Here is a 27,907-nt window from a genome sequence, read left to right on the forward strand (position 1 = left end):
ACATTCCTGCCACTACCGGCGTTACCGTACGTATCGGCACGTACTCTTCAGAATGAACGCCGTACTTGCTAGCCAACTTCTCTGCCTCTTAGATTATACACCTGAGCTGCGGAAGTGTAGGAAGATTGAATTCTCTAGGCTCATCAGCTAGCCACATGACAGCATGCAGCGAGCCAAGACACATTTTGAACTGAACACCCAGTAGTTGACACGGACATTCTATTATGTACATTAAGACTTCTGAATCTTTCTGAAAGTTCTGTTACTTGGTTTGAATCCTACCTTCGTGAACGTCAACAATGCGTTATTTTATGCGATTATTCTTCAAAATGGTGTGTCGTGAAACCTGGAATTCAACAAGGATCAGTTCTCGGACCTTTACTCTTCATGATCTATATTAATGACGTGACTAATATGATAAAACACTGCATATACCATATGTATGCTGACGACTTGCAAATTTATTTGCATTTCCACCCTGACGAGACTAGTGACGCAGTAAACAAAATAAACGAAGACTTGAATTCGATTTCACTGTGGGCACACAAATTTGGATTAAGGTAAAATTCAGGGAAATCGCAAGCAATCGTAATGGGACATAATCGTCTACGAAGCACTCTTGATAGTAGTACTATACCACATATAATATTGAATGGGATTATTGTTAAATACACTGAAACAGTTAATAATCTTGGCATTTGTATGGATAGCGATCTATATTGGAACACTCAAGTAACACACATTTGCAAAAAAATATTTCTCAACTTCACTCTTTGTTCCATATGAAAGAATTTCTACCACTTAGTCTAAAAAGGAATTTTATTCAGACGCTTTTAATGCCCCATTTTGATTATTGCGATTCCTTGCTGAGAGACTACAACGTGTTCATAATGTGTGCATACGATTCATCTGCAATACTCGTAAATTTGACCATATAACACCTTCCCTCCAGTTACGTTCATGGGTGCGTCTGAAGGAACGAATAACAATACATTCACTGTCTCTTCTGTTTAGAATCATGCATACTTCTACTCCGAATTAACTGTTATCGCGCTTTCAATTTCTTACAACTCTTCGAAACCGACATCAAGCACTTCTTTCTATCCCTCATCATAGAACGTCTTTATATTCATCTTCCTGTACAGTAGAAATACTTCGCCTCTGGAATTCGTTACCTAATGACGTCAGGGACTGCCGGACTTCATCACAATTCAAAATTAAATTGGAAAATTTTGTCTTAGTTATTGTTTTTAGGTATTGCTAGAAGTATTGATTTGTGTTTTTCTTTTCTTTTTCTTTTTTAATTTAGATTAAAATTCCAAGTTTCTTGTTTATGTTAGTTAATTAGTTAGGATACAATTAATTATGATACGTAATCTCTCATCTAAAGTTTGTATGACTGCAGCCTGTGTATATTTTATGTGGCTTTACTTTGCTTATTGTGTTTTTGTCTCTCTCCCTTTATTTCTTGTGTAGCTTTATTTTGTATATAGTGTATTTTTTCTGTTTATTTCTATTATTGTATTTGTATTCCTGGTGTTGTGGAAAAGAAGGCCTGATGGCCTTGACTACACGAGAATAAATAAATAAGTGTTGTTTTGTTTCCGTTACATCTCTTTGCCATTACTGCTGTTTCGTGATACGTTTTAGTTTGTGGAACTATAATATTAAAGATAAGAAAAGAAACTAACCACCTATCCCGTTATCTCCATGCTTAGTTGCCTCATGAGTGATGAAATTCCAACCTGTCTTCGGACAGTTGACTATTTTGTGATCAAAACTACTTCCGACTTGACAGCTTACAGGGGGAGCAATGTTATCATGTTCTCCAATTTACTTGTAAGCAAGCGCGCTGGCAATAGAGTGCAGTAACGAACAGCTGATATGAACGACTACATTGCTAACCAATTTATTGAATACTATGCATTAAAATTAGTGTATATTATTATTTTATTACATTATTATTATTATTATTATTATTATTATTATTATATGTAGCAGCAGTAGTAGTAGTACTGGTGGTAATATTCTTTAATGTAAAGTAATATTGTTAGGAAATAATTAAAAGAACTATAAACTATAAAACAAGTTTAAATTTAATACGATACCTTTACTTTAATGAGTGTCAGTAATATAGTTAGAAAAGCATCTTGCTGCAAAACAATTATATTTGTTACACTTTTCTCCACTTTTCCCCGGAGTTTCAAGTCTTGACTACCCTGCGTCATCAACATCTACACAGCCTTTTCTTTTCCAATGTCGATAACTGTGCTCATATTAATTTTAATTTTAACATACGACTTGCACCAAAGGTAAAGGAGGCTCGCCGTTATCTTTATCCCTCTCAAAATATTCTCTTACGATACACACCATCTCTCGCAATTGACTCTTTAAAGGGAGATCTTGTACAATATTCTTTGTTCCTCGCCTGCCTTTTCTTCCTTCTGACATAACAAGTCACCTGTTTAGAACTCTCGCAGAAACTAGAAAATACACAGTAGTCGCACACTCCATCAATGACAACACATGTAATATAATTTAAACACTATAATTATCGATACACTAAAACAATAATAAAACCAAAGAATATTTCTAATTCACACAACGCACGCGGTAACCAGCCAACTCAGTCATCCTGAGCAACTTGTTAACATAGACACGGCAACACCGTCCATTTACCATGGTTATGCGTCTCTCTTCACTGGTTGATTTAAATGATTGCCATGGTAACTTGCTAAAGTCACCATTTGTCAGAAAGTAGTTTTGGACATTTTACTGCGGAATCCCAGCCAAACAGTCACTCAGCTGAGTGCGTCCCTTGTATAATGGCAGTTTACTTGAACATAAACGTCAACATATATGCCTAACTTGGAGTCAGGCCACAAAGGGAAACATTGAATGACGAGGATTCGATCCGGTGCTGTGGATTGAATTCGGCGTAGCTCAGTGGTCAGAGCACTTGATATGTAGAACTAAGGACACGGGTTCGATCCCCGGCGCCGGAGCGAATTTTTCTCCTCAAATATTAATTGTCAACATTACAGATACTATTCTGTAGAACAAAAAAAACTTTAATAAAACCTATTAACAAGAAGCTAAATCTGAATGATTCTCAGTTACTGACCAAGTACTAGTAAATTTTCTTGTTAATTTAATTTTATGTCGACATTCCCTAATACTAGCAGGTATCGAATTCCAGGGTCTTGGCAGGGCTGTTGTGAAATAAGATGAGTATGGGGAAGTGTCCTTTGAATCAGATTGTAGAACTTGTAATGAAAATTTCTCAATAACTCAGTTTTTTATAAATTACTGTCAGTTACATAACCTCTTCTTTCAGTTGCGATGGATTTAATTAAGGTGGAACCTGAGCTTGATCCGTTGGACTTACAAGCACATGATAACACATACGAAACAGAAGAGAATAAGGCTTCATCAGAGGTAAAGTGAAAAGTCTCCATGTTTCAGTTGTTTTTACCACTCCACTGCCAATGTCCTTAAGGTCTTCTTCCCCTTATGCTTTCAGTTTTCTTATTCAATTTATTGCCATGCAGAAGAAGATTGATGGCTATAACAAAAGAAATCAATTTTAAAACAGCTAAATAAAATCGTTCATTATGTCTTTATGTTCTGTAGCAAAGGAATTTATCGCATCTGAAAATAACGGGCATGAAGACAGAATGCGTGGACCACAGTTATGATATAAAAACGGAGATAAAAGTTGAAGAAGAGACTCCACTGCCTACTATCTTTTCAGTCGTGAAATCTGAAGTTTATGTAAGTTGTTCACTATCAGTATAGAGATATACACATAGTACATTTTTAATTGTCAGAACCATTAACAGGGTGCAGTATTCTTGTCTCCAATAATTTCTGAACTTGGACACCTTTCATTTTTAGTTCTTAAATGGAATAATAATTCGCAAATATGTATTTCTGGTAGTTAACAGAGAATTTTCTGGAATGTGTGGAGAAAGTTCTTGTACCTAGAAACAGGTTTTATTTTAACTTTACAAAATTTTTCTTTTTTTGTATTGGTCTAGCAATTACTATTTCTATTTGTATAGAAGTCCATACAAACTTACTGAAAAACCAGATTGTGGTAGCCATTAGGTTTGAAAAGTTATATCTCACACATAGCAAACTGATGACACAGATGGTAATCTCTTCTTTATTTACTCACTTTTTCAGGATGATTCTTTCGACCTGGGCACTGTTCAGCAGGAACAGAAAGTGCAAGTATCTTCAGAGGAGGATGAAGTGTTTCGTGACTGGTGAGTGTAGTGTGCTGTGTATATTCAAATGTACCACCCAATGCATCAATACACTTTTTTTTCTCCCATCTGAATCGCGTATTGTTAGGATAAATAATATTTAGGTGAGGGGTTTGGACTTTTTCCATTGCTGGTTGTCACAATCAAAAATTAAGACACGACGTTTCGAAAGGTGGTTCTCCCTTCGTCTTCAGGTGGAAGGAAGGAGAGAAAGGAAAAAAACCTACTGTTGGGATCGTTACGTACAGCTATTCTGTATGACTGATCGTTGATTCCTGGCTTCGGTGGAGATTCTAATTATGAAAAACCCGAAGTCATTAGCAGTATGTTGGCACTAAACCAAACGGAATAAAGAAGGTTGGCGTGAAGTGGCTAAAAAAATTGATGAAAGACACAGAAAAGGAGGGGGTGGGGAACTAAAAAATGAACAAGTGTAAGATACCGTGATAGAAAATAAAAGAAAGATAATAAAGGGAAAAAAACTAGTAACAAAGGACATGATAAAAAAACTACTACTGCCACCTAGCGGTAGCAAACATTACTACTAACTACTAACTCCTTCCACCTGAATACGAAGGGAGAACCACCCTTCAAAACGTTGTGTCTTAATTTTTGATTGCGACAACCAGCAATGGAAAAAGTCCACACCCCTCACCTAAGCATTAATGATCCACTATTGCTTTCCAACCCCTCATTTAGATCAACACAGGATAAATAATATTTCCATCTTATTGTCCTAGACCTTATATGTACGTGCATGGATTCTGTTTCCTTAATTTCAATACCATACCTTCCCACTCAGTTATGACTACTGAGCAATATTTTGTCAAATTCATAGTGCAGGAAAGAGAACTTGAGACTACTAGAAAGGAGAAGTCTTTTATAACAATTAAAACATGTCAAACATGTACCTGGTCATCTTATAATTTCGAGGCACACATCGATTATTTTGTTGTAATAAAATCTTACAAACTGTACATACTCGAATGAATTTTTGCTAATAATACAGTATAAATCTAATGAAACTGCCTCACCTGTACACCATGTCCCTACACACTATTCCTATACGGTTAGACACCTAAAAATACAATTTAACGCACCTAAAAATACTGATGTATGGACCTAATCTGTGTTTATATCCATTTAAACAGCTTCCAAACGTCTAGATTTAATGTTCCTAATTATGTCAGGTGAAGAATACAATGCATGCAGTTCTGCATTGTGTAACTTTCACCGAGAGTAAAGAAATAATTAACAGATAGTTTACACATGTTTAACATAACATTTTCACACGAAAACATTAACATGGGAGCTAACTCACATCCCTGGCTCCGCCTGCGAAACCATTAAATATATATGTAAGTGGATTTGACATTGGTTGAAGTATTCTATATAAACATAGATCTGTGATCTTTATTTGTAATATAATAATATAACTGATTTGGAATAGTGCCGGAAATGGGAATGTGTATAGTGGCTTATCTCAAGTAAACTTCTAATTTATTATGGGAAAATATATCTGTTTTAATCCATATTCTGTTGTGATATATTCTCCAGACCTTCCTATTGCGTTAAGAATCTTTAGTCTATCTGCCACCCAAATCCTATACTAGGTAGATCTACCCTAATAGAGTGTAAGGAACATAAATCGATTGTCCATTTCCATCTCTTTGTAATAGTAATGCACCATTTTACAATCTCCTTGTTATGTTATCCCAGTTCATTGGAAAAAGTTCATTATCGACCCCACCTCCAATTCAAGTTTTTCTTGTCATGCATAATCAATTTTTTAAGAGCTTCATATATATTATTTCCTTCTCGCTCTTAGAAAAACACTAAATTCGCTACTAAGGCTTCTAATATATATAACAGATGTGCTTGCAGACTAGAATGGTCGGATTCTGGACGCCATTTAAAGTTCAGTCTAGTATATAGTCACGAAGCTCAATACGTAGTAAATATGCATCCATAGATAGTTGCTAACCACTAGGATCGCTACTATCGCCTCATTACGGACAATGCAAAATAGTACCAGCACAGTCTATTGTTCCTAGCACCCTCACAACTTAAGCTTCGTGACTGTATATACTAGATAGTGGTTTTATCCTGCACCAGATATGAAGGGCTTCAGATGTGCATTTGTTTCCTGAATAGAATGATGTTTAGATTGTGTGAAATAACAGTTGGCAGTTGCACTGTCTCATGACATGCCATATTTATATATATAACTTTAATGGCCAGTTTGTCCAAGAAATGTTTAATGTGGCTTAACTAGTGTTAAATTAACAGCATGTTTATTTCTAACGTTTTGTTAATGTATTTTCTATTTCTTCAACATCATTTTGTTTAAAACAACCAACATTTAACTACAACAATCGTTAACACTATTTTAAACACTCACTAGCAGTTGGTAATGATTTTGCATATGTAAGACAATTTTTTATTGGCCGATATTATTCTTTAAATTCTATATTGTAGAGTAAGTCATGAAAAATGTATAAAATCATAATCTGGTACAGTAGGTCATGGTCGATAAAGAAGAAGACAAATGAAAGTTGTAGGTGACTACTATTGAATAATAATATTATTACAAACTAAGGTTTTAGTACTAATGCTAACATGACTTCTCAAAGAATAAATTTTTGTTGAAACCTTTTTAATATAATAACTCGCTGTGTATTTTGAAATCACTATTAACATTGACTATCTTTAGTTGTAAAGAATCAAGAGTAATTAGTAGATGCTGAATTGAAGTGGTCTATTTCTGTTCGTGGTATATTCAAGTCTGATTTAAATTTCTTGTAAAATTTTGAGGCCTATTTGTTTTGAAAATCTATATTGTCACGAACTGAGTATCATGCATAGTATATAAATCGTTATTCCTAATCACCTTAATGTTGAGATCCCCCATTTTCCATATATTCAATAACACCTCAGTATCACAACAAGCAGCCAATATGATAATCAGTTCGCTTTTGAAGATTACCTTCTCTATATTAGCTTTCCAAAGTGTCTTTTAAATGTTATCAGTCATTCATGAAATATTCCCTAAAGAGGGACGTAAAATAGGCTAATATTTTCACAACTTCTGTTTGAACAGCTGTGCTGTCATCTGCCATATTTAACTATCTGTCAAATGAATTAACTGCCTAAAATCCTACATTTAAAATTAACAAACACTTAACAATCTGTTAAACCAAACTAGTGTTGAAGACATGAAAAAACTATATTTAACAAACTGTTTAGAGTTTAACATTCGTTAATTACTCTAACATTACTTGGAGTAACCGACCATAAGTGGTAGTAAGTAGTGGAGCTGAAGGTTTCTTATATACACCATGCTTACTGGAATGCGTCTGTGAAGAGTTGCCCACTATTCTATACACACACACCAAATATTCTGCTTTTACACTGGCTGGGTTAATAATTTTGAATGATGTCAAGGTTGAATCAATCCAGTACAGTATTCAAGTTGTTCAAAGTACGGTAATCTTAAATAAAACAAGAGTGGTGTAAGATACAGTGCGTGTATTCGTGACGAAACAATGAAATATAACGAATGTAAACTACTCGAATTAACGTGGATGACGAAATTACGTATATGCTGTAGTTTTCCGATACTTACTTATTCTTGGTAACACTGCCTGAGCTGCTGTGCTCGGAAATGAGAGATTTCATTTGCCAGTCTAATACAGTCCAGGATAGGGTTACCACATGTCCTCGTTTCTCGGGGACTGTCCCCGAATTTTTCTTTCTGTCCCCAGCAAGAAATTCATCCTGAATATCCCAGGATTTATCACTTTTTTCCAGAATCACCGGATTTTCAGTATTAATTATTCATATGGTATATTGGTCCTTGCATATAGCTGTAATAGAGTTTGCGAATATAAATTTTAAATTTGAAATTTATTTATTCTATACACTAGGTTTAGACTACATTAGGCATTGCGGCCCGTAAGAACAGAAGCTCGTAGTCGGGCGCAGTTCAGTCTACTTATGTAAAATTGAAGAGTGTTAATTCGGCACAATATTTTTAATATATAGTAAAATACAGACCATGTAATGTCATGTACAAATATAGAAAATACAAAGTACACGAGGATTAGATTACAATTTAAGCCCAATTAGCTTAAAAGAAACACAAACCAATTAAATAATTAATCTAATTTCTTTCCTAAATCTATGTGTGTTCAGTGTACTCAGTTCAGGGTAAGCTGTAGCTAACACATATATTCTGGGTCCACAATTTCTGCAGTGTTTTAATCCAGCAGTTGTAAATTTGTTCTAGATTTGATACACCAAATTCCTGAAAAATTAATTTCGCTGGGTAATCAAAAGAATTATATAACAAATTTTGATAATTCTTTTTTGAAGCAAATTTAAAGGATGGAGAGTCGATTTTGCTGCATTTTCATAATGCCGTAATCTAAACTCAAATAGAGGACATAACTGCAGTCGAGTTTTCCTACAAGTTCTATATATGTTCATCTTCAAGTTTGACATCGAAGTAAATATTGATATTCAGTATTGACAAACTGGGAAATAGGTTTCCTACTTGGTTTTAGTGTGTACTGGTCACAAATATAGCTAAATTCGTCACGATAATTCAGGCACGACTGGCGCGAAGTAGCCCTTCCATAGTAGCATAGCAAAATGCTTTATCTGCAACCATGAAACGATATGAGTGGGAATATAATTATACAGATCTCCTGTACGTTTGTAACTATGATATAATTAAGAACTTACATTTCAGTATCCAATGTTTCGAATGTAAAATTATTATTATACGTTGAAAGCATGTAAACACTCACAATACTTACTAACTTGTTCGCATGCAAAAACAGAATCTAGGTAACAGGACAGCACTTTTCAATGAGTAACTGCTTATAAAGATGAATCCAAATTTTATGTGGTCTACCGAACCTTCATAACCACCTATGATGTAATAGGTTAATGTAACGAATTCAACATTCCAATGCCATTCTTTGAATCACCGTCCCAAGTAACTGCAACGGATCTGAAAAGCATGGCAACGTGAAAAAAAATATATGCACCTTTATTTTTATCTGAAGAGAATATTTTGTAGTATTTCCAGGGTGACTCTAGCACAGGCTTCTATGATACGGTTCTTCAAATGTTCCACATTCTCAATTTTCTCTTCATATACCAAGGTCTTTATCTAACGCTAAAAGAAAAAATCAAGGGGTGTTAAATTTGGAGACCTGGTCAGTTATTTTACTGGCCCACGCCAACCAATCCAGTGTCCAAGAAACTGTTCGTCCAATCTGCTGCAACTTTTCTGTGGCTTAACCCAGCAGAATGAAGAATGATACCAATTCTTGTCTCTTTCGATAATGCCATCACGAAAATCAGGAAATTTGTTGTAAGAAAGCTTCAAATAATCACAACACTGCATAGAAACTGTCACATGTTAACCAAACAGTAAATCAGGAAAAGTTAATTATCATAATTGCATAAATATACCTTTTCCAAAGCCTCCTTAGTACTGTACCTTGTTACAAAATATCTGTAGATGCAGTAACTAACGTTTGTGTCATTATGATAGTTATCTTTAAATAACTTGAAAACGATTAGATCTATCTCAAGACGAATTGCACATTTTTTTTTTTTTTTTTTTCACAAAATTTCACATGATTTTGAGTACCTACATAACCCCCATTCTATTTAAAATTTCAAAGTTGCATCCAAAATGACGGCTTTTGGTCTTACAAATACTGGTAACACCTATAGTAATTGAAAACGAAGCATATGGAAGATATTTACATGGTTCCAGACTTTTGATTCACCTGTGTATGAGTGTGTGTTTGAATGTTTGTGTGTATAATGTAATGATTGATGTATTTTGATGTCCCACTTTGATAATAGTTGAGTAATGAGTATATATTCATTTCAGCATTTTGGATAGTGTTGAGAAGACTGTGTCACAAGAACGTGCCTGCATTGATCGTGAAGAAAGCAAATTGACACAGTGTGGTAGCAAGAGAGCAGACTGTTCGAACATTGGCAGCATAAGCCATAATTCTATAATGTGTAATATATGCAATGAGGTTTTTTCAACTCAGCAATCCCTGAAAGTTCATTTTCGTATACACGCAATGAAGATATCGTTGACATGCGATATCTGTGGAAAGTGTTTCTCAGACTCGGAAAATTTAAGCAAACATGAACGCATTCACAGAGGCAAAAAGTCATTCAAATGCGAGGTCTGTGGAAAGTGTTTCTCAGCAACGTCAAATTTAAACACCCATGCTCGCATACACACTGGCGAAAAGCCATTCAAATGCGAAGTGTGCGGAAAGTGTTTTACAGAATCTGGCCACTTACGGGGACATTTGCGTATTCACACATTCGAAAAACCATTTAAATGCGAGGTGTGTGGAAAGTGTTTCTCCGAATTGGGACATTTAAAGCGGCATGCACGCATTCACACGGGTGAAAAACCGTTCAAATGCGATGTGTGTGGAAACTGTTTTTCAGATTCTGCTGTATTAAGTAGACATGTGCGCACACACACGGGGGAAAAGCCATTCAATTGCGAGGTGTGTGGAAAATGTTTCGCTGCGTCGGGAGATTTAAACAAACATGCACGCATACACACTGGCGAAAGGCCATTCAAATGCAATGAGTGTGGAAAATGTTTCTCACAATTGCGATATTTAAAGAAACATATATTACTTCACACAGGCGAAAGGCCATTCAAATGCGAGATCTGTGGAAAGTGTTCTTCAGATTTGGCAAATTTCAACAAACATGCTCGGATTCACACAGGGGAACGGCCATTTCATTGCTTGGTGTGTGGTAAGAATTTCTCAGCGTCGTCATCTTTAAGCAGACATTCACGCATACACACAGGCGAAAGGCCATATAATTGCGAAGTGTGTGGAAAGTGTTTTTCAGCATCGGCAGCTTTAAGCAGACATGTACGCATTCACACATGCTAAACACATTGAAATCCTATGTTTGTGGAAATTTTTTCTGACGTGATGTATCTCGACAATGAGGCGAGAAATAATTTGAATGCGATGTGTGTGAATAGAGATCCGACATCTTTATGCGTAAAAAATCTCAGTTCCTTCACACAGGCAAAATGCCTTTCAAATGTGATATTTGCGCAGTATTATTCAAGTATAAGATTAGGCTAAAGAGACTTATGTGTTGTGTTTAGCCTTACATAAGGTTTAATGGATATTTATTTTCTATGACAATCTATACGGGAAACATATGAAGGGTTCAGAGGCAAAGTGGGCCAAGTGCCATTAATTAAAAATGGAGAAAGCAAGAGTTAAAGTTAAGGTGAATACTATAGTTTAATGAAGATTGACATATCGTTTAGCTTTATTGTGTATACTTTATATTACTTGCTATATCTTTCAATTCAATTATGATAATAACTTCATTTTAACCCTTATTATCTACGGTTTTAGTAAATGGCGCTTGGCCCACTATGATTGTGAACCCTTGATATTTGACATACCGGTTGTCTGATCGCGGATGCTGATTGGGGAACAATGGAGATTGAGTCCCTTCGCGTAAACATAGAATTTTTGTTCAGTATTCATAATTTTGCTGAAAAGATAAACTGTCAATCTATTTAAAACTGACAATAGTATATGAACTTTAAAATTGATGCGCTTCTGTGGCTATATATCTTTGGCATAGGAATACGAAATTTCTTGTTAACGCTGATTTTCTCCTCAGGTGAGAGTTTCCTTTTGTGATATTTTGTTTTAAACTAAGAAAAGGAAAAATTCGCACAGAATTTACAGAAGGAACGCATCTAGTAACACACGAATGCACAGCCACATGCTGACAAAGCATTTCCAAACTAACAAGAAGCTCTTTACACTTGCAATATATCCCCTTGACCACTGTGTTCTTTCGGTACGCCCTCAGTCGGACCCTTACTCGACCTAACTATACAGATGGAAGTGAAATAACCTTGCAGGTTTTCAGAAAGAATTGATCATGTGGAGTATAACAAGAGAGGCTAATATCATATAGATGGAAAGTTTAGAGTTTTTGAAAATAAAGTTCTTTCTGAATAACGTCGTTGTGGATAATTACTATGTAGGCCTATAGGATCTTGATTTCTGTCAAAACTAATACAGAATGTAATAAAGAACATATGAGTACCTTAATATCAAAGACGGACATCTGACCTCAATCGAAATTTAGATAACTGTGGTTTTTTATACAACATATCATGCTCTTTCCAGTTATAGTGAAACCATATGCAAATTCTAACACTACATTTATAAAATAAATTGTGTTAAATATTACAATGAACACTGTGAATTAAAAAATTGCCTCTAAATCAAAACTGTGGAGACGACAGATGTCCGTCTTTGATATTAAACTACTCATATTTTTCCTTTGTCGTATTTCGATACAATAGACGTTTTCTTCTAAATTATATAAAAAGTATTGCAAATATGTTGCCTCAATAACAGTACTGTCCACACCTATGCAGTAGCGGTTAGCGCGTTTGGCCGCGAAAGCAGGTGTCCCGGGTTCGATTCCAGGTTGGGACAAGTTACCTAATATGAGAAAATACTGGGTAACTATCGGTGCTGGACCCCGGACTCATTTCACCCGCATTATCATCTTCATCTCATTTTTTTAGTAGGTTATTATACGACGCTTTATCAACATCTTCGGTTATTTAGCGTCTGAATGAGATGAAGTTGATAATGCCGGTGAAATGAGTCCGGGGTCCAGCACCGAAAGATGCCCAGCATTTGCTCATATTGGGTCCAGGGAAAACCCCGGAAAAAACCTCAACCAGGTAACTTGTCCGGACCGGGAATTGAACCTGGGCCACCTGGTTTCGTGGCCAGACGCGGTGAACGTTACTCCACAGGAGTGGACATCTTCATCTCATTCAGGCGCTAAATAACTTGAGATGTTGATAAAGCATCATAAAATAAGCTACTAACAGTACTAAACGTTGTAACACTTATCAGCTGTTCTTGACTTTCTTTTGGTATGGGTAGGGGATAATTATTGGTAGTCAACGTCGCCTTGTCCCAGTATTACGTGAATATCCAGTGGAAGTGGGAGTTTGAGTCTTCCAATCTTAAGTGAAATTTATAATTCCAGTCAACTTAGTGTATCGGAATGCCGAAATGTTCTAATTCAGTATGTCTGGTCGTGATTTTAAGTTATGGAGAGACAACAATGCAACTCGCGTGACGTTCAGCTCTTGTATATAGAAAGATTTTCGGTAGGATATTAAATATTGTAAATACAAAGGTTGGATAAAAAGTAATGACAACAGTTCGATATTTCTCACATGGCTTTATTCACAGGAGTACAACATTTTACGTACTTTAAATATAGTCGCCCCCTTATTTATCACCTTTTGGCAAATGTTTGGAAGGCGTCGTTCACCATCAGCACGTCCATCTTTGTTGATGTTCCATATTGACCGCCCTATAGCACAGATAAGTTCATCTCTGGTCTTCTATCGGGTCCCTCGCAGTGATTCTTTCACTTTGGCAAAGAGATTGTAATCACATGGACTCATATCGGGTGAGTACGGTGGATGTTCCAGAATCTGCCATTGCCAACGGCGCAAGAGGACCTTGACAGCAGCAGCAGTGTGACACCTTGCATTGTCATGAAGAATGATGGGGTTCTGTACCACCAAGTGTCGTTTTCTGTTGAGCGCTGGACGAAGCTGGTGCTGCGGGAATCTCCAGTACTAGTCCACGTTTACTGTCTGCCTTGGAGGTGCATTGTGGTGCTGTTACACCATCAGTGTCATACGCCACAATGAACATCACGTTCACAGCACTTTGTGTAGGGCGCACTTTCTTTGGACGAGGAGAACCGGGATGCTGCAATCCATTTGATTGGCATTTCAAGTTTGGTTCGTACGAGCGAGCCCAGGTTTCTCCCAAGAAAATAGTCACCTTCCCTTTGGTACCAATCCAACAAGGTTTATGCGACTGCATAGCGGTGCCATTGTTGCACCTCGGAAAATTTCATGGGGTTTCCAATGCGCTGCACTTTTGCGGTAACCCAGAATGTCGTGCAGAATGTTTAGCATAGTTTTGTGACATACTCCGACTCCAACCATAAGGTGAATGCCAGGTAATCTATGGTGAATCCTCGGCCTCATCTCACCAAATACCATCGCTCTGTCACCAATCTCATCGACGCTAAATAACCTCGTAGGTGATACAGCGTCGTTGAATAAGCAACTAAGAAAGAAACATACTGAGAAACTTCAAGTCTCGTGATCCGAAATAGCTATGTTCTATTGTTCTGTGAGCAAAATTGCCTTTTCTTTTATGTTCGAGAGATGAAATAAACAATCGTGGATTCACCAGCATTTTAGGAATCTCTCCATCTTAGTCTTTTAGGCCTACTCATAATCATGACTCATGTACACAATCATACAAGAGCTTCTCTATTTGCCGGATCATTTACAGACTACAGTCATCTTGTACGTTTTCAGAATTTCAAACTTAAATTCGTTACAGTAATTTGGGGCTTAAGTGAATTGCTTGACCTATCAAAAGTCATATTTACCCTAGGACATTTGAGCTCATACCAATCCTTTTCAGGCAATACTTTAAGCAATTCATTGCAAGCAGCCTAATAAAATTGTAAATGAAATTTCCTTAAATAATTTCAGATTAGTAGAAATTTGACACTATTATCTTCAAGAATATCTAAAAATGAGTTATCAAATTCAAGCGAGCATAATGTGTCAAAGGATACCGGTACCAAAGTCTTCAAACTACAATGTTTACAATTTAGATCTGTTTCAATGAACCGTTTAAACATGGAATATTCAATATGGAATTATTACTTGTTTAACTGTGCTAGAGCCCTCAAATTTTCTTGTTTAGTCAACTATCCAAAGGCAGGTCTGAGCCTTATAAGTGACACCATGAGACATCACTCGAGGCAATTAAGCCAGGAGATAATATACGATAGCCAGTTCCCTTCCCCCTCCACTGCATACATCATTGACTAGTAACATATTACGCTAACCAGGAATTCAGATGTAGGTAGCCTATGCAAACAATAATTATTGTTCTTCCTCTGACATATAACGTCAAGTGAGATGTAGACCTAGTGCCTGATGATAGACTTCAATTGTGTTAGGCGTAATTAAATTTTGTTCTAGGATTAAGCATTTCATTTGCTCCCATAATTAACAATTTTAAACAAAAAAAAATAAATTCTGAAATGATAGGGCTACTTAATGAATGGGCACTTTTGCCAATTGTTTCTTAACTAAAAAAAACGACATAGACCTATTTAAAATAGCCAGTTCTCGAATTTTGTGAAAAAAATTGGATGCCAATATCTCAACTCTAAATTCATGGCTCAAAATATAGATCTCGAAAATTGTCAAAATAGTTCTTTCTCCGCCGCACTCTAATCTTTCGTGTAACACATATTTTCTAGAGTGTCTGACATTAAATCAATGAGTAAATTCTTGACAGACCATGCTTCGGCACTTGTGTGTAAACTGGACTTGCACAACACGAAAAAGGTGTGCTTGTGCCGTGAGTATCCTGTAACACAAGAAATGATTATGTCCCTAAATTGTTAAAGGAAAGCAAGCTTAAACAGGAGAAAAGACACGACGAAATTATTGAACTTGTATTGGCTGAAGAAGATGAGAATGGTAACTTGCTTGCAGACTTTCATTCAATCCTGAACAGATGGAAAAACGATTTTGCTCAACTACTAAATATACAGAGGCCAAATAGAAATGATCGGGACAAAATTGAAATACAAACTGCTGAAGTGTTTATACCCGAACCCACACTTCCTGAAGTCGAAATTGCTATAGAAAATCTGAAAAATTATAAGTCTCCAGGTATCGATCAATTTCGAGCAGAATTAATAGGGCCTACATGAGGGTGGAAGCACATTATCTGACGAAATATATAAGCTTGTATTCGCTATTTGGGAAAAGGAAATTGTACCAGAACAATGGAAGGAGCCCATAATCGTACCTCTCTTTAAGAAGGGGGACAAGATTAACTGTAGTAACTTTCGAGAAGTATCACTTTTGTTGATGTCGTACAAAATTTTGTCCAATGTTCTTTTGAGAAGATTAACTCCATACGTAGATGAAATTAATGGGGATCATCAGTGTGGATTTAGGCGTAATAGATCAACTATTGACCAGATATTTTGTATTCGACAGATAATGGAGAAAAAATGGGAGAATAAGGGTACAGTGCATCAGTTATTCATAGATTTCAAAAAGGCATATGACTCGGTTAAGAGAGAAGTTTTATATGATATTCTTATTAAATTTAGTATTCCCTATGAACTAGTTCGATTAATTAAAATGTGTCTCAGTAAAGCGTACCGCAGAGGCGATATAGGTTAGTTTCTATCAGATGTGTTTCCAATTCACTGTGGGCTAAAGCAAGAAGATGCACTATCACCTTTACTCTTTAACTTTGCTCTAGAGCAATAGTGTCAGAGTTGTAAGCTCCAGTACAGGTTGTGGTGCTATATCGTAGCTTCAACTTGCTTATGTCTGTGGAAACACCGGAGCATGAAACCAGTCTAGTGGAGCACTCCGCTCCATTTAGTCCCTGTCTGACATCACTGCTCTAGAGTATGCCATTAGGAAAGTCCAGGATAACAAAGAAGGTTTGGAATTGAACGGCTTACATCAGCTGCTTGCCTATGCAGATGACAAACGATTAGGGAAAACACGGGAATTTTACTTGAAGCAAGTAAAGAGATAGGTTTGGAAGTAAATCCCGAAAAGACAAAGTATATGATTAGGTCTCGTGACCGGAATATTGTACTAAATGGACATACAAAACTTGGAAATTTATCTTTTGAAGAGGTGGGAAAATTCAAATACCTGGGAGCAACAGTAACAAATATAAATGATACTCGGGAGGAAATTAAACATAGAATAAATATGGGAAATGCCTGTTATTATTCGGTTGAGAAGCATTTATCATCCAGTCTGCTGTCAAAAAATCTGAAAGAATTTATAAAACAGTTATATTACCGGTTGTCCTTTATGGTTGTGAAACTTGAACTCTCATTGTGAGAGAGGAACATAGGTTAAGGGTGTTTGAGAATAAGGTGATTAGGAAAATATTTGGGGGTAAGAGGGATGAAGTTACAGGAGAATGGAGAAAGTTACACAACTCAGAACTGCACGCATTGTATTCTTCACCTTATATAATTAGGAACATTAAATCCAGACGTTTGAGATGGGCAGGGCACGTAGCACGTATGGGCGAATCTAGAAATGCATATAGAGTTTTAGTTGGAAGGTCGGAGAGAAAAAGACATCTGGGGGGCCGATACGTAGATGGGAAGATAATATTAAAATGGATTTGAGGGAGGTGGGATATGATGATAGACACTGGATTAAGCTTGCTCAGGATAGGGACCAATGGGAGGCCTATGTGAGGGCGGCAATGAACCACCGGGTTCCTTAAAAGCCAGTAAGTAAGTAAGTATTGGCTGAAGAAGAGGTGTCAGATAATGAGAAAATCCTATTTCAATTATAACCTGTAACTAGAATCCTTTTCAATTTACCACCATCTCATTTAGGCCTAATTAATACATGGATACAAAATGGGAACGTTGATTTTTTATTAACGTAGGGATTTTTTTTTTTTTTTTTTGCTGATTGTGGGGATTTTCGTTTGAAAATATTTGTCATCTCTGTCCACGGCAGTATTGATCTCTACGTTTGGTGTGATACCAAATATTTCACGGTTTTCACCAACGAGCACAGAATGCATAGAGTCGATATAAACAGCTTGGAGGTGAAGCCGCTTTTGTGGACAGTCGCCATTATGATGCTACCAAAACATTGCGCTCCCGGTTAGCACATGGGCAGTTGATGGTGATGTTGCATCGTTGTTTTAATTAATAAATTAACTAATTTCAATATGCCTACATGTTCTGAGTATGGCTGCACAAACAGGTTTCCAAAAAAAAATTCCTGGAATAACTTTTCACGGGTAAATATGCATGTGTGAAATGTACTTATTACCGGTAGGCTAGATACGGTAATGAATGATTTAGCCTAAGTTAATCGGTTAGATTCGTATTGTTCACGTATTTGTTTGATTAAGAGAAAGGATTAGTGTATTGATATTATTGTAATTAATTTTTATAATCACGAAATCAGACATGCTTTGCAGACTTAGCATTTACGAGCGAAGCTAACCTAACAACCCATGTTGGAAGTTTGTGTCGAGTGCTATAGAAAACTGGTGTACCGAGGTTTCTCTTAAACCGAATGCACGTATTCGTTTGATGAAGAAAAAGAAATAGTGTATTAATATTATTGTAATTAATTTTTATAATCACGAAATCAGACTTATGCTTTACAGACTTAGTAGCTTCATTAACTCGGTCGTGAACTGACTTTACCCACTTGGTAATAAAACTTCACTTTTGTTCGCCGTTATAATCTAATTATATACTATAAACGAAGAGCCTATCAAATATTATATGGTTAAGAGCATTCCATTTTTTCTCTAAACAAAATCGGGACATCTATACGAAATACTGGCAAAAGGAAGAGAATGATAATTTGCGTTAAGAAGCAAGTTTCATTATTAAATCGAAGCAAATGGATCAACCTATAAAAGTAATTATTATAGGGTAGCATTTTTATTGGACTAGTAGCAAAATAAGGTCAAACTGTTATTTTCCTTTTTTATCATTATTGTTTGTTTAACCTTCCAGATTATCTATTAAATACCATACTGCAATTTGAAGAGCTGCCAATTTAAATAACCTGTATATATGTGATTTATCGATGACAGTTTCGTAATTTTTGCTAAAAATACGTGCATAGCGATTCTGTATTACGAAACAAACAAGAAAGTGTGAGTCCTACAAGAAATGAGGGACATATGGAATTCTTATTATCATAAGATCTTCTATAACGTAATAGCTATTTTGCAATGTTTTGGTAGCAACAAGATGGCGTCAGGTCCATCAAACCGGCTTCACTCCGTCCAATGGTATTAAGATGCTAGTGTCTACTCTATTGTATTCTGTGCTCGTTGGTTTTCACCACAAACTGTGCAGATCAGAGTACCACGAACCTTCCCCCGAATGCGTGTGCAAACTGTGCAACGAAGTGTGTCCAAAATATCATTTTAGCAAATGTGTGAATAGAACGAAGTCACTGGTGGTGTGGTACCAGGGCTGGTCCAGGTAAATAAAGTTTCACTTTAGGGTGATAAATACCGGTACCTACGAGTATTTGATATAATTGTCCTTTTATCTTTATTATATTCCTTGCACACTAATATTACCACTATTTCGTAATAAGTTTTAGTTTGCGGAGTTGTAATCCCCAACGGGATTTAAACATATCTTATATTCATTTTATTCTGTTAGTGTGTACACTAGCGCGCCATTCCGCGTCACCATTCATGTGGAGGGATTGTCTTTCAAGTGGTCATAATTGCCTTAGACTACTGCATATTTTACTTTATTTGGAAAGAATATTACATGGGAATTAAACAATGTTAGAATTAAAAGAATCCCTTGTTACTTGCCACGTTAAAGTTCAAATGTATATATGTACATTCTTGGTACTAGTCTTTTTATCTTCTCAGGTACTAGTCGAGTAATACACATCTTAAAAAAAAAAGTTAAATCACTTGACGATATGTGTCAGAGGAAGAACAATTGTTTGTATGCATCTTAAGTCTGATTAGTGTAATATGTAGCTAATCGGCGATGTATGCAATATAGGGGAAAGGAACTGGCCACCATACTCATCTCCTGGCATAGTTGCCTCATGAGTGGTGCGTTTTGGTATCACTTGTGGGTAATTTGCTAGGAGACGTCGTTGGATATAGACCACTTTTACACTAAACCTAAAATTTGTTTTGCAAGCTATACTAAAACCCTAAACTGACCTGACCTAACCTTTTCTTTAATCTGTGACAGGTTAGTTTAGTGTTTTAGTACATATTGCATACACTAATGTTAGGTTTACTGTAAAAGTAGTCTATATGCAACGACGTCTCATAGCAAATTATCCACTTGTGTTGTTCAGACCTGTCATCAGACAGTTGACTAAACAACAACAATAACAAATCAGAAAGAACCGAACAGAGAAGATCTGCCCACTATCCACTCCACTATGAAGTAGGGGTTTAGGGCTGGATGATTCCTAGCGGAGCTGAAAACGTGATCTAAGAAGCAAAAATAGAACCACAGTCTAGTCTATACAGTCACGAAGCTCAATACTTAATAAATATTCATCCATAGATAGTTCTAACCACCAGGATCGCTACTATCACCTCATTACAGACCTTTACTCTAGCAGACGGTAAAATGTATTGTACTTTCGATCTCGTGTTCTTTTGAAAAAATTAACACCTTCCTTCCAATATTGAAATATGAAATATACAGTATAAGGTTTATATATTATATTTTATAAACTCACCTTCCTGGATCTTTCGGAAGAAGGCTAACTCTGACCTCTTTTTCTTGCAATTTATAGTACAAAAAATGTCTCCTTGTTTCCATATTATTATTCAAATTATTATTTTTTAGCCATTTACAGTTATTACGACCGATAACGAACATTTCACAGTTTACACAACTTTTCACAACAATGCGAAATATTGCATAATCAATGTCTTTTCGATCTAGACTAGGCCATAATGCATGTTCGGGTTTTCTATTTCAGTGTATGAAGCTCAGTGAAATATTATATTATAACTTTATTGCGTATCATTGCTAAGTTTTATTTAGTGTAATGTGTCCATAAATTCCGTTTACTTCTTGTTGCATAGTATGTTGCAGAAATAATTACAAAACTGTGCTATTTTAATGTGAAAAGAATTTTACATGTTAACATAGTCTGTTCGCATCAACTTTTTAAGCTTAGAAAGGAAGCTATTTTGAGGTTTATTAAAAAAGATTTTATATTGTGATTTTAATGTAGCACATCTACGTTCCTTAATTTTAGTCAGAAAATTTACCATAACACTCCTATGAAATTAATGTACGTACGATTGTGTTACTTCGTCTCTTAGGTAGTAGATAAATACAATAATTCAGTCAATTGTAGTGTTAAAATACGACAGATTGAATGTGCGGGGTATCATACATGACATTGTGCTTAATTATAAAGTATAATTGTCAATATAGGAATATAAGTTAAATATACTGGTAGTAAACATAACCTATAATTTCCATTTGACATAACCACCGCCGTCTGGATTGTAATATACTGCCTGCTCTATGGTACAATTTAACATGGGAAACGCCGTATAGCAATGTTTCTAGAATTTTCCGCTAGAGCGCGACTGTGACTGCACCATACCGCATCATTTCTAGTCTGCAGGTGTTAAAGTGTTGAGACGATTGTTAGTGATTGTATGATTAATTATTACATCTGACTAAGCTAAATACTCGTTTAAGTCAGTAATGATAAAAATATTGATTGTCTGTGCTCTAATTTGTGTATATAAAGTTTGTGCAAAGTCATAAATTATTGCGAAACGTGATATTAATTTTCGACATGAATTAGACGCTGTGTTCATATTTAAAATGGTGAATTGTTGTGTTCCCCTTTGTAAATCTAGACAAGGAATTTCACATTCAAAAGGAATAAAATATCATGAAATTCCCTCAGCAAAAGAACTTAGAGAAAAGTGGCTGGCGTCTATATCCAGACAAGGTGCCTGTAAAGGTAGCAGGTGGGTTCCAACCGATTACTCACGTGTGTGTAGTCTCCATTTTTCGTTCAGAAGACTATAGAGAGAACTGCAAGAAAAACATTTTAAAGCCTGGTGTTATACCAAGCATTTTCCCAGCTTACCCCAGTTATCTGCAATCTCGGAAGATTACACCTCGTAAGGAAAGAACTACTTCAGTGAATAAGAAAAGTGAAGTAGAACTTTGCGGGAATTCTGGTAAGTACCTAATTAAGAACAAATTTTTAATATTTACTTGAATTTTTTATCTTAGTATTGTTGCTAGCAGAAAGTTTTTTTTTTTTTTTTTTTTTTTTTTTTCAGATGGGTCAAATAAATTCCACACAGAAACTTGTGATGAAATTGAATACAAGTGTGAGATAGGAGTTCAAGTTAATCTGAAAGATGATAACAGTTCTGCATGCTCAAGAAGGGAAATAAATAGACTCCGATCTAAAATTTATAGACTAGAGAAAAACATGGCAGCTATGAAAATAGAATTGAAAAAAATGCAGGAAAAATTAATTAATCATCTGGAATTAGATCAACTAACGGTTATAAAAGAATTAGCTGAAGAAAAAAATCAAAAAGCTGTATATTTACTTGACCAAATAAATAATTTTGGCAAGAAAAAGCCTGAATGGTCAGAATTAAGTATCCGTTACTGTCTAGCATGGAGACTAGTGTCACCCAAGGGTTATGACCATGCGCGCGTGTCCAAATTAATATCAGCCCCTTCCCGAAGCACATTGGACAGATATATAGGGAATGTTGATTGTGATGTTGGGATTTCTCCATTGGTAAAGAGCAGACTGCAAATAGAATGTGAAAACCTGGAACCCATGGAAAAGATTGTTTCAATTATCGCCGACGAAATGGCAATAAAGGAACGGCTTCTTTACGATAGAACAAGTGACAAGTTCTTCGGAATAGTTAATGCAGAGGGTATATATGATGAATGCGTAGGAAAATATCCAACGTTGGCAAACAAATTACTTTGTTTTGTGGTGAATGGCCTCTCAAAAAGATTCACAATACCAGCAGCTTATTATCTTGTTAAAGGTTTACAGGGTCAAGAGTTGTATCAATTGTTTAACAAAGTATTCAAAGCAGTAGAAGACTGTGGATTCTATGTACTGAGAATTGTGACAGACAACCATAAAACAAATGTCTCAATGTTTCGACAGTTTGGAAATGGAGATCTGAAATTCAGTGTTCCACACCCTTGTGATCCTCAACGTCTACTGTTTCTAAGTTTTGATTACTGTCATTTGATTAAGAACATTAGGTCTCAATTCCTAGACAGGGATATGGCTGACGGTGATGGACTAATAAGTTCCAAATATTTGAAGGAAATATATCGTCTGCAAGCGAAGTTGACAGTGAAGCCCGTTCGATACTTAACCAAAAAACACATTGAACCTACAAACTTCGAAAAAATGAATGTATTAACGGCTGTACAAGTTTTCTCTCCTGCAGTCACTGCCACAGTTGAATTCATGAAGAATAACAATGCCCGTATCAATACCAGTGTAGACTTCTCAGAAGCTGGCCCATCTGTACATTTCATGAAGTGTATATATAAATTTTTCACTGTGCATGACGTAAGTGACAGAACACAGCATATGAGGCAATGCAACCCGAATTCCATGCAGTTTTATTCTGTAGCTGATGAAAGGCTGCAGTGGCTACAGGAATACTTCGTTGGATATATAACAAGGATTCAGGCTGAATCGAAACGGGCTAAATTGAAAGGGCTAACCAAAGAGACGACAGAGGCACTTCTGTTCACTGTGAACTCTACAGTTCATTGTATTATACATCTTTTGAAAAATGGATTTTTCTACGTCCTCACAAGAAGATTTTCTGGAGATCCAGTAGAGGCTCTTTTTAGCGCCGTTAGAATGGGAGGTGGCAGTAACGATGTAACAGATGCACGTACAGCGGCATATGCTATCAAAATAATATTGAAGTCTGGTCTCATGATAGCTTCCAAAGCAGCCATTGTCATTGGAGATAATGCATATTGTGGAGAAACCTTTCCAACTGGTGGGAATAGTATCACTGATACCGGTACCGAAAATGACCTTGTTCTTCCTGACCATGTTTTGATTCTTTTGGACAAACTTACAGTACCAAATGACAGAGTAGACATTAATTTAGAAACTGTCTCCCAAGCTTTGATTTGCGGATATTTAATACGCGTAATTGAGGAGAAAGTAAGTTGTGATTGTTGTATTAGGAATATATCTATGCCTAAAACTTCGACGCCATTGAATGAAATTATCCATCACCAAGACAGAGGAGGGCTTAGATATCCAAAATCGACTTTTGTTGCCTTAATAAAACATTTGCAGGAGTTCGTTGAAGCCGCAGTACCATATTGTACTAAGTCTTCTCAATTAACAAAAACGATTCGCACATTTGCGCATTCTCCTCTTTCAGAATGCGTATTATTGAATTGCAGTATGCCAAATCATCAACAGATGGTTAGCCACATTATAATAACAAAGTTTGTACGGCCAATACTAGCAAATATGGGAAGGAAAGAAACACAGCGTGCATTTCGACCGGTGTGCTATTCAAAGCCTCAATCCAGAAAAATTCTGAAGTTGTGACTTCAAGGGATGGACATCATTTTTGCCAGGTAAGCTTTTATCTCTGGTATACATTTACACATATTATCTAGTTTAAATAAAGGAAAACTTGAGAATAATTGTGTTTATTAAGCAGAGTGCGTTTACATTTCCATTATAACTAATGTTGTGTATGGTGTTGTATGACCTGCCATCTAGCGGAGATTTTTCAGCAGACTGTATACGCAAAATGGACGTCATAGAGCAGGCAGTATATTACAATCCAGACGGCGGTGGACATAACATACGGGCTATTCCATATGAAATCGATCAGTAAAAAACCTCGCATTTTTTTATACTCTAATTTTTTCCCTACTTATACAAGGTGCTGAGGGGAGTGCATTTTCAAAAATATACTATCGTAAGTCAAACGGTTTTCGTATTATTGAGCGACAAATTTAGCGTATTTTATAAAAACAAGCCTCTTTCAGCGCTCTTAACTCTGGAACCATTTACTGCAGAACATTGAACGAGAGCTTATTTTGAAGCTGATATTTGATAGGTTATGTTAAGAAGTAATCCTTATTTTTATTGTACACAGAGAGACAGATAATCTGATGTTACTTGTTTTTAGGCATTTTGATCATTTGTAAAAATGTAAAAAAATATTGAGAAAAAACCTTGCAGAATTAAGAAGGATTCGGCATTATTTGCTTAGTGGTACGGCAATAAGTTTCGACAGTATTAAATAGATTATTTTCACACGCCTAGACTTGAACGGCGCAATGGCCGAGAGCTGTAGATAAGCGAGCATTGGGCGTCATTTTTCTCCTGTGTTTATGAAAACTTGTGATAAAGCTAGCCCAGCCACGACTGCTAGAGGAAACATCACGTGTTTATGTCTCCTGGCCTTGCTTGTCTCGACTACCTCTCGCATGACAGTCAGCTGGTCAGTTCATGCGCGTAATATTTATTTTCTTTATTTGATATTTTCAATACTTTCTTATCAACGTACCACCAGTAAAAATATGTGTTTATTTGTACTTTCAATGCGGAATCTAACCATATATTTTAAAAATATTTTTTCGTTGCCAAAGGCGTCGTAATGAAGAAAAATCTCAATTTCTCCATTTCCATAAAAAGTAAGAAAAACTGTTTACACGTCAATATAAACTTTAACTTCTCAGCATCAAAATAAACCATGATTTTGATGATTGGGTGAAAGGGTTTCGGAGCCACAACAGTTTAAAGTTGCTAATTTTATGAAAATACGATAAATTTAAATATTATTAATTTAAAGACTATTAAGTTCTGATGCCTCAAACTTTGCACAAAGCATTATATCACAGTTGTCTACGGACAGAAAAAGTTTCATTTTATTTAAAAATTGCAAGGTCAATTTTCTCTATATTTCGGTCGATTTGAGATGGAATAGCCCATACGTATAAGTAATGGCAGGGCATTGGAGACCACCAAAATTAGACAGAAAGGGGAAACTGGTACAGTAAACATAACCTATAATTTCTACATATTTAAATATCCGTGCGGTGCAACTGAAAATTATTGAATCGTGCTTAAATGAATGTACAAGAATTTCGCAATACTTAATCGAAATAAAGGCAGGTATTACACATACGAATAACGTAATTTTCACACCAAAAATAATATTACACCTTAACTCGCAAGTGATTTATGTCTGAAGTGTCTCATAATCATTGTTTTAAATTTTATTAATGCAATTACACTACATTTTAGGGAAATGTGTTACTCTTTATGCATTCCAACTAATTTATATGGTATTAGATCACGATGGCAGTGGCACAGTCTATTGTTCCTAGTACTCACAGCGCTCCAAGCGGCTAGCAACTATCGCGAGAAATGCAGAAAATTATCCCAAGCTTCGTGACTATATATACTAGACTGTGATAGAACTCTCTCTCTCTTTCTCCCCCCCTCCCTCCCTACATTCTCAATTTTTTCTTATATCCTTGCTTACTGTAATTACGGTGGGATTCGATCCGTCCAAGTTGCCTACCGAACACTCGCTATGACTAACTAGCAGTGGCGTAGCATGAAATTTTGAGCAGGGGAAGCTAACTAAAGTTGTCTTTCATGCAATATGAGAAAACGTATTACAAAAATACAGTCTTAAATAAATAGTAGTCAATTTCAAGTCAGCAGTCGAAGATTGGTTGGAACATCGTAAGTTTTTAACACCAATAAGGCATGACCTGAAATGAGACGTAATAAAATATGATTTCACGGTTTACACATATCTCTAACAAATAGACACGTATACGTATAACATTAGCTCACTCCCTGTCATACTTAGAGAAATCACAATATTAGTATCATTACGTAAGTATGCTTCTGTCTTTTGGTTGTGCCTTTCATTGACAGCAAGGGAGTCGGTCATTTGTTTTTTAAATCACACTTTTGTTCGTAAGCCAGTCTTGATAATACAATTGTCCTAAAAAATTCAAGTAAATTAGTGTCAGGAACTGTTATTTCGCTCATTATTTATTATATCAGCCACAATGCACACTAACACTTCAACTGAACACAACTGACGAAAAGGGATAACTCGGAAACTACTTATTTTAAATGTTAAAGCTAGCTTTTTGGAAGCCTTGCGACTAGGGTACCGGTAGTTTAGTTAGCAAGGGATGGAAAATCTGCGGGGTGGATTACACAGAAGAAACCGGTCTGCTTGGAAGCTGGTGTGTGCAGGCTTCTTGTTTACTGCTGCATCACAAATCATCCTGAGCTGCCGCATCACAACATTTAAAGCGTAAATATAAATTGTATTAAAATTGATAAATAATTTTCTCCATAAACTGCAGGTTTATTATGAAATCATTATTAACTGGGGAAGCTAAGCTTTTTAGCTTACATTGACGCTACGCCACTGCTAACTAGTAATGTTTTACACTGCACGACCACGACGGGACATGCTGAAAAGGTTGAAAATGGATGTACTTATGTTCAGTGGGGAGCAAGTGAGTGTTGTGTTATGCTAAGTATGATCATTTTTATTTTATTAGTGTATCACATGAGGACTGTTGAATGCACACTCATTTTTGCGGAAGTGAGCTAGTAAATAGTCTAATTTTTGCTATGTGAGTGTCGAATACACATTTAATTTTGGCGGACTTGAGCTAGTGAATAGGTTAATTTTTACCACGTGAGTGTCGAATGCACATCGAATTTTGGCGAGTGTAGGGAGTGAGCCACCGTGGCGAGGGAAGAGAGACACATCACACTGTAGATACAGAGCGACTACCGTGCTATAGTCCCGTCGCTCTTATTTCCGGCAGCCAATCACGTTGCAGATCGGCTACATTTAAAC

At 36.1% G+C, this 27,907-nt stretch overlaps 1 protein-coding gene across 4 annotated transcripts in view; it reads left to right on the forward strand.

The window, feature by feature from the left end:
* The window catches only part of LOC138691482 (zinc finger protein 678-like), a 27,608-nt gene extending 15,271 nt beyond the window's left edge, over positions 1–12,337 (forward strand). For all 4 annotated transcript variants that reach the window (XM_069813446.1, XM_069813445.1, XM_069813443.1 and 1 more), the window contains exons 2-5: positions 3,338–3,438; positions 3,634–3,774; positions 4,189–4,271; positions 10,186–12,337. In XM_069813446.1, coding sequence (XP_069669547.1) covers positions 3,343–3,438; positions 3,634–3,774; positions 4,189–4,271; positions 10,186–11,233 — 1,368 coding nt within the window. In that variant the 5' untranslated portion in view covers positions 3,338–3,342 and the 3' untranslated portion in view covers positions 11,234–12,337. The remainder of the gene's footprint in view (positions 1–3,337; positions 3,439–3,633; positions 3,775–4,188; positions 4,272–10,185) is intronic.
* The last annotated feature ends 15,570 nt before the right edge of the window (positions 12,338–27,907 follow it).

Source organism: Periplaneta americana, chromosome 16 (genome assembly GCF_040183065.1).
Source record: "Periplaneta americana isolate PAMFEO1 chromosome 16, P.americana_PAMFEO1_priV1, whole genome shotgun sequence".
Taxonomy (NCBI): domain Eukaryota; kingdom Metazoa; phylum Arthropoda; class Insecta; order Blattodea; family Blattidae; genus Periplaneta; species Periplaneta americana.